Source organism: Pinus tabuliformis, chromosome 4_2 (genome assembly GCF_031772625.1).
Source record: "Pinus tabuliformis cultivar Carrire ecotype Pingquan chromosome 4_2, CPIR1, whole genome shotgun sequence".
In the NCBI taxonomy this organism is placed as follows: domain Eukaryota; kingdom Viridiplantae; phylum Streptophyta; class Pinopsida; order Pinales; family Pinaceae; genus Pinus; species Pinus tabuliformis.
Window position 1 is genome coordinate 1,017,100,655 of NC_142304.1, and position 8,553 is coordinate 1,017,109,207.

At 40.0% G+C, this 8,553-nt stretch overlaps 1 protein-coding gene across 1 annotated transcript; it reads left to right on the forward strand.

The window, feature by feature from the left end:
- Positions 1–1,382: 1,382 nt before the first annotated feature.
- LOC149173076 (uncharacterized) lies at positions 1,383–5,525 on the forward strand. Its single transcript, XM_089426565.1, has 3 exons — positions 1,383–2,343; positions 2,617–2,987; positions 3,558–5,525. The coding sequence occupies exons 1-3, from the start codon at positions 1,383–1,385 to the stop codon at positions 5,523–5,525; spliced, it is 3,300 nt and encodes a 1,099-aa protein (XP_089282691.1).
- Positions 5,526–8,553: the final 3,028 nt, after the last annotated feature.

Genomic DNA, 8,553 nt, shown 5'->3' on the forward strand with positions numbered 1-8,553 from the left:
ATTGGTACACAGGTCATAGCGGACAATTTGGTTTTGGGGATGGAGGTGTCCATGATAGAAGCTATAGCGGTTGCTGAATGTACTTTGGTAGGCAGAGTTAGAGGTAAGCCATACACATCTGAATTTCTTCAAGAATGGGGTGAAAAAAGTTTCACGGCAGAGAGACCGGTGCATTTCGAAGCCCTTGGTCTAGCAAAAGGATGGTTCAAACTCAGATTTGATGACAAAGAATCGGCGGATTGGGTCTTGCAGCGTATATGGCATATTGATAACATACCTGTTCTGTTAAAAAAATGGTCCCCTTTATTTGACGCTATCAAGGAACGCACGGATGTTTTTCCTGTTTGGGTGCGTGCTCCGGGGTTACCATTTTTTCTATGGACTGAGGATGTATTCAAAACCATCGGTAACAGGTTGGGGGCATATATGGATGCGGATAGGTCCTTCCTAACAACGAAAAATAGGGCAATTGCACGAATTCTTGTCATGCTCAAACCGAGTGGGGGTTTGCCACAAAAAATTAATCTTCAGTTCCATGAATATGTTTATGAACAGATTTTAGACTACGAATATTTACCTTTCAGATGCCATTGGTGCCACGAGTATGGGCATATGGCAAAAGATTGTCCACATAAGAGAAGGAGAAGACATTTTCGTAGGACAACAGCTCACAGAGTAAATGAACAAGAAGATGTTCAGATGTGGACGGAGCAGGACATGACGGAGACGCTTGACCCTATGAATCTGGAGGCAGAGGAGACAGAGAAAGGGCCAGCGGAGGGAAGCAATCATTATAAGGAGCCGGCGGAGGAAGCGGGCAAAGATCAAGAAGCTGTAGAAGGGGTCGTTGAGGAGATAGCAAAAGACAAGGAAGCTGTGAAAGGGATCGCTGAGGAAGCAACCCATGAACAATCCGTCGAAGCTGAGAAGGGTAAGTGCTCAGGGACTTCTATCTCCTCATTAATCTCTCCTGAGCATCCATATATAAATCATAATATTACTTCTTCGTCATATAAAGAGCATGAAAATTGTAATGATGATAAGATGGAACAAACAATGTTAAATCTGGATGTGGAAACATTAGCTGAAACCTTACCACTTCTGGATATAAATTGTGAAGATAAATGGCCTCCTCTCACTCACCCTGTGTCCCGGACTCCTTGTCCTTACAATCTGAGATCTTTGGGTGGGAACCAAGTGACTCAGGGGTCTTTAGGTGGGTTGGGGCTGATACATCCATTGATCAAATCCAAAAACAAGCGTGGTCGGAAATCTGATATGTCTAAAGCAAAACTTAAAGCGAAGATGGATGTTGCAGACGGTAAACAATTTTCCATTCCGGGGGTTCTTAGAGCAGCTCATCCCCCTGAGGGAGTAATCAAATGATCCTGACGTCTTGGAATTGCAGAGGTTTGGCCAGCAAACCTAAAAAACTGGCCTTAAAAGAATGGATTTTCAACTCGAAAGCAGATGTTATTTTTCTGCAAGAAACATTGGGGAAGGCTTATGAGATAGAAAATATGCTTAATACCCTTCTGCCTGGGTGGTCTTTCAGTGCTATGGATGTCTTTGGACATTCGGGGGGAATTGCAATTGGGTACAAAAAAGGGAGGATAAAAGTTCTCAATAATTGGGGGATGAAGAATGTTATGGGAATGGAGATCACATCCCCTGATTTCAGTTTTCCCATCAACATAGTAAATATCTATGGACCATGTCAAGGCAGGGAATCTTTTTGGGATGAATTGATGTCAAAATCTGTTATGAAAGCTCCTGTGATGATTATGGGAGGCGATTTAAATTTTACTTTGGGTAGGTTGGAAGCTTGGGGCCCATCGGCTAGAGAAGATCCTCTTACAGATTTTTTCCATAATCTTATCACAGAGAATAACTTTATTGATCCTCGACCGATCAAGCTAAAGCCTACTTGGAGGAATCGAAGGATAGGAGCAGACAGGATTGCCAAAAGACTAGATCGTTTCCTGCTGACGGACTCTTTGTCTTCCAAAGCTCCCTTGATCAGACAGTGGGTTGAGGAAGTTGGGAACTCGGATCACTTCCCGATTTTCTTAGACATATCAATCTCTCCTCATAAACCCCCTGCACCCTTCAAATTTAATCCTGCATGGCTACAAGGTCCAACGTTCAGCAAGTTGTTTAAAGAAACTTGGATTCATCCTGAACACAATGCAGGTGAGGAGAAAAGTTATCTGTTCATGGACAATTTAAAAAGATTGAAATTAGCTACAATTTCCTGGGCAAAGGATAGGAAATTGAAACAAAATGAGGAAATGAACATCATAAGGGAGGAGTTGAAACAGATGGAGGGTTTGGATTCAGATGGTTACTCATCTCAAGAATCTAAAGATAGAATCCTTCTATTGGAGAAAAAGCAAACAAAAATACTTTTGGAAAGGGAAGAAGAATGGAGAATCAAGAGCAGGGCAATTTGGCTTAAGTCTGGGGATGAGAACACAAAATTTTTTCAAAATTATGCAAAAGGAAGGAAATCTATAAACACTATCTGGCACCTTAAAGATGAAGAAGGAAGAGATGTCAGGTCTTTTCCAGAGCTTTCTGGTTTAGGGAAAAGACACTTTCAAAACATTTTTGCAGATCAGGGAGAGGCTACTATAGCAGAAGTCTTTAAAACTGTACAATGTTTTCCTAGATTCATTGAGGAAGATGAAGCTGAAGATCTTACAATTCCGGTCACAAAGGGGGAGATTGAAGCAGCTATGAAGCTAATGGGTAAAGACAAGAGTCCAGGCCCTGATGGCTGGACAATAGAATTGTTTCTATATTTTTTTGATCAAATTGGAGATGAGATAACTGAAGTTGTTGAAGAGTCTAGGTTGAAAGGAGAAATATATAGACCTTTTAATTCAACATTCATTGCTCTCATTCCAAAAAAGGATGAACCGGAAAGTTTTGAAGATTTCAGACCAATTTCTTTGTGTAATTGTATATACAAGATTATTTCAAAGGTTATAGCCCTCAGATTAAATCCGATCTTGTCCAGGAACATCTCTATGGAACAATTTGGGTTCCTGGATGGTAGACAAATCCATGAAGCTATAGGGGTCACTCAGGAGGTAATTCATAGTGTCAAAACAAAGAAAAAGAAGGGTGCTGTTCTTAAAATAGACCTTTCCAAAGCTTATGATAGGATCAGCTGGCTCTATCTTCGAATGATTCTTACTCATGTGGGATTCAGCTATCCTTTTGTCAGCTGGATTATGGGGTGCATAACAAACGTCAGCTTTGCAGTATTGGTCAATGGAGCGGCATCCCCATTTTTTACTAGTCAGAGAGGCCTCAGACAAGGGTGTCCCTTATCCCCTCTCCTATTTCTCCTTGTGGCAGAAGGGCTAAGTAGACTGATACATAAAGCCAGAAGTGAGAATAAGGTAAAAGGTATTGAGGTAGCAATAAATCTCTACATCACCCACCTGCTTTTCGTTGATGATATATTAATTTTTTCTAATGGTAATTACAGCGAATTAAAGGAGTTAAAATGCATTTTTGATCTTTTTCTAAAAGCAACTGGAATGCAGATAAATTCTGGGAAATCTCAGGTTTGTTTGGCAGCTGTAGACAGGAGGGAAAGAAATCAATTGATTGATCTTTTTCCGTTTCCGTGTCAACCTCTGGATGTTCCCTTTAAATACCTGGGGTTTTGGTTAAAACCAGTTGCTTACAGAAAAGAAGACTGGAATTGGATCATAGCAAAAATTGAAGCAAGAATTTCACATTGGAGTTATAGATGGCTGTCCCGAGCAGGTAGGTTGACTCTTATTAAATCAGTCTTGTTAGCCATCCCAGTTTACTGGGCTGCCCTAACCTGGTTTCCTAAAGGTGTAATGGAGAAAATTAGAAGGATATGTTGCAGATTTTTATGGGCAGGCTCTAAGGAATCCTCCGGATTACCATGGGTGGCCTGGGATAAAGTGGCCAGACCAAAAGAGTGGGGAGGTTGGGGGATTAAAAGACTCCCTGAGTTCAACACCTCGTTAGCAGCAAAGTCAGGATGGAGGCTTATAACTATTGAAAATCTGTGGACAAGGGTGGTTAAAAGGAAGTACATTGATCCAATGCCTTTGGATGATTGGATTCGGAGTCAGAATAAGAAGGCAAAAAACTCTTCTGTAATTTGGAAGGCAATGGTGGAGGCTTTCTCAGTAATTGAGCAAGGGTTAGCATGGAAAGTGGGAGATGGCAGACAAATCAGGATTGGCAGGGACCCTTGGGTTGGGTGTAGTGAAGCATATGCTTTATCACCAGGACTTCTTCGACATCTTGAGTCCAAAGGTATCTCCTATATATATCAGGTTGAAAGAGTAGGGCAGTCTACTATTTGGGGACAGGCTTGGAAGGACGATGAAGAGTTAGGACTAAATGCTAGATGGAAGAATGAATGGATAGGCTACATCAAAGAACTTAATCGATCCAATGTTAGGATAAAAGAGGAACCTGATAGATTAATGTGGGCTCACAGCAAAACTGGGGGGTATACACCAAAAGAAGGATATTCTTATCTAATGGGAAAGATAGGTTGGGGAGAACCGGAATGGTGGGCCAAAGATATATGGAAACTTAAAAGTCCTGCCAAATCCAAACTCTTTCTCTGGTGTATTTTAAATAGGAAGGCACCAACGTGGGAAAATCTTCAATCAAGATTTTTAGCTGGTCCAGGGCGATGTCCTTTGTGCAAATCTGAGGAGGAAACTACAAACCATCTTTTCACCACATGTTCTTTCTCGAGGAAATTATGGGAGGAGGTCATCGGTTTTCTTAAGGTGACTGCACAGTGGGGAAATGAATTGCTGGGTGATACTTGGAGGAAATGGTGGCAAACATATTCGGTTGGGAATATGAGGAACTTGCCAATTATCTACTGCTGGGGTGTGTGGCTTGCGAGAAACAAGAGTTTGTTCCAAGATCAAAATACACCGATTTCTGTTATTGCATCTAATATTATTGCCATTTACTCTGCTCTACCTCCCCCTGAGGAAAAAAAATCTAGACCTAAACAAAACAACATCATCATACAGGAGGATATCCCTTGTGGTTATTTTGACGGGGCATCACAAAACAATAGGGCTGGTGCAGGCATGTGCATACATATCAACTCAGAACATACTCTAAAAGCCTTGGTTGGGTTGGGTACAGGAACTAATAATTTTGCGAAACTCTCTTCCTTACGTCTCCTACTATGCTGGCTACAACACAAAAACATCAACACCATTCAGATTTTTGGGGATTCTCTTAATGTTATAAATTGGATCAATGGTTTAGCTGCTTGTCAAAATCAAATTTTGATGACAATTGTTGAAGAGATTCTATATCTGAAGACATACTATAACAGGTTCTCACTATGCCATATCTACAGGGAGAAGAACGAAGAAGCAGATCAGTTATCTAAGGCTGGTCTTCAACAGGATTCGGGCAGCTGGGCGATAGAAGAGATATATCAGGGACAGTCTCACCGAACAGAACAGCCTCCTTATGAGCAGCAACAGTAATGACAGATCTTGATTGGCTCCATTTTTGTCGGCAAATATTACAGTTTTTCTATATTTTCTGTTTACTTTTTGTACATATTTATGCATAGCAGGGTGACCTTTCGGCATTTAGATCATAGCTTACAGACCTCTATATTTTTTTTGGCTCTAAAATGACTGGTGGACATACTTGACAGAATGGGGTTGTTTTCTTTCTTTGAAGGAGACCCCGGGTATCACATGTATTAGTGTACTTTTGTTTTATGGTTTTAATTCCTCCTTCCGGGAGGAAGACATATACAGGACAGACTCCGCAGAAAGCTCCCTGAGGGTTGAGCTGTGATTGTAAAAATGAGCCCAGCATGGCTTAAGAACAAATGTGTAAAAACTTTTTATCACCATAATAGAAAGTTTTGCTTTTTTCCCCGGAAAAAAAATATAAACCCTCGATCCTCACTAGTACTAAAATTATTCCCATATAAATTAAATTAAGGTTTTAATAAAATTAAAAATGAGAATATGTTTGTATTTAAAGATGTGAAATTTATATAATACAAATATTAGTAACAACCAACATATATCTATATTAACTAAGGATCCAAGTGATGATAGCAAGCAAAGTGAAGGGAAGAGAGGGGGAGGGAGATAGTGACAAAGATGAAGGGTGGAGAGAGAGAGAGAAAGAGAGAGTGAGAGAGTGATGGGGGAAGACAAAGAGAAGGAGGTGGGAAGAGAGAGATGGGAGAGAGAGAAGAAGAGAGGGGGGAGAGAGAGAGGGAGGCACAGAGATGGAGCGGGGAGAGAGAGAGAGTGATGGGGGGGGGACAAAGGTAGTTGAGAGAGGGAGGTGAGAGAGAAAGGGAGAGAGAGGAGATAGAGATGAAGTTGGAGGGGGGGAGAGAGGGAAGGAAGAAGAAAGACATAGAGGGATAAAGGTAGAGAGAGAGAGGGAGTGACAAGGGAGCAATGGAGAGAGGAGAGATAGAGGGAAGAGAGAGAGGTATAGAGGAAGAGGGAGGGAGGGAGAGATAGATATGGAGAGAGAGTGTGTATGTTTGGGGGGTTAGATAGAGAGAGGGAATAAGAAAGAGACACATAGATACAAATATAGATATTATATAGTATTATATAACCAGCCTAGATCCATCTTAACCTGGATCTATCGAGCGCGAAAAAATAGGTTTGCACATCGAGAGATTGGATCCCTCTTGACACTTGATAGATCCGGGTTAAGATGGATCTAGTCTAACTTAATAAGTTTGTAGTTGTATTTGATAAACTAACACTTTTTTTATGGTTTTGTTTGAAAACATTTTTTCCATATTTGGTGTATTTATCATAATAATAATAATCTAATTTTAATTTAATTTTAAGCTTACCTTTTTTATGCAATGATTTTGTTGTTATTTTATAGAGATAAACATGTTATACTTTTGGAACTTGAAAAGGAAACATGTGCTCTTAACTTGGTTGTATTGAAAACATGTAAGTGTAAGAAAGAAGCATGCCCTCTTAACTTGGTTGTATTAAAAACATAAGTGTTCTTGTATTCTAGGTGGGTGCAAACAAGAGAGAGTATATGGTAAGTGGATTAAATAGTTAAAAACGAATGTTAGTTAAGGAGAATGTTACAAAAATATAACAAATAGGCTAGGGTTAGGATATTACTATTTTGGGACATCTAAAGTTGAAGGTACATTTTATGGAGGTGTAGTCTAAGACCTTGGGTGTAGGGCACATATTATGGGTATCTTGGACTTTTGGTGTGTGTTAGTGGTGCAACTAGTGGTGGAGAGTCCAACCAATGAGTAGGCAAAGTTGTTCATTTACAAGGTTGGCATCAATCAAGTATTCTCCCTCTCTACCCAACTCTAAGATGAGGAGTGTGCATAATGGACTTATTATTGTAACAAATTGCAAATATTTGATTATCTTTAAGTTCAAGGACTTGAAGTGGCTACCTCAACCTACAAATATTTAAAGGGACTATGTGTTTTTCAATTAAACCCTTGCGGTCAAGGAGCTGCAAAAGAGGAAGGCCTTATGGCTATTTTTAAGGGGTTGTAATGATCCTCGTTTTGTGGTAAATATGTAGATATGATGCTAATGGTCCTAATCTTAGTACATTCATGTATATAATGTAAATATTTTCCTATCACCTTGTATTGTATAGATATGATAAATAATTTGTGGTTACCCTGATGTACATGTTGAAGTTCCACTTGCATGATTATGGGAAACACTTCTCAGTTATCCTTGTGTACATGGGGAAGATCATAATTACTCTATGCCACAAATATAATAGTGAATAGTGTCTAACGGAATCAAAACCCTAACCATCGACTCAGTATCCATTGATGAGGCTTCAACCAATGGTCCTTCCTTAAGGTAACCACTTATAATTATTGATGGCACATTTTTCTAACTCAGTGAGCCTTGTATTAACTAGCGGGAGCTAGATGGAACCTCAATGACTTCAAGGTGAGGGTAATAACCAAAGTTCAAAGCATACCATAATAACCTATACATATGTCTTTATACGAGGGGCATGATACAAGTATAAGGAACTCTATTAATCGGGGGATTAAAGAGAATATAGCTTGACTCATATAGTTGAAAGAGAAAAAATAATTAGACCCAAGGTGTAAGAAGAGACTCACAAACACTCACAGGCATAATATTTATAGGCCTTGATGCAGTCAATGAGGGCGAGGATATATTTTGCAACCTATTAGCACACATGAATGGGTTTTTCGCCTCCCTCACACCTTGTCGATTCTAGAATAGACCTAGGAAGAGGGAAAATGACAGATGGGGGGAAAATGGGAGGCCAAATGGAAAGAAAGGGAAAATCTAGTTAGCCAAGCCCTAACTAACCAAAAGGATGCAGTGAGAAGTAGAAAGAGAAGAGAAATTGGGATAAGGAGAACAGGAAGAAAAATATCACAGTGAGAGGAGAGTATGGGAGAAGGAACTGAGAGTGAGCAAGATGAGGACAGGGAAATAAAAGGCAAGGAAATCACAGGGTTACTATCGAAGCGTGTTGTTG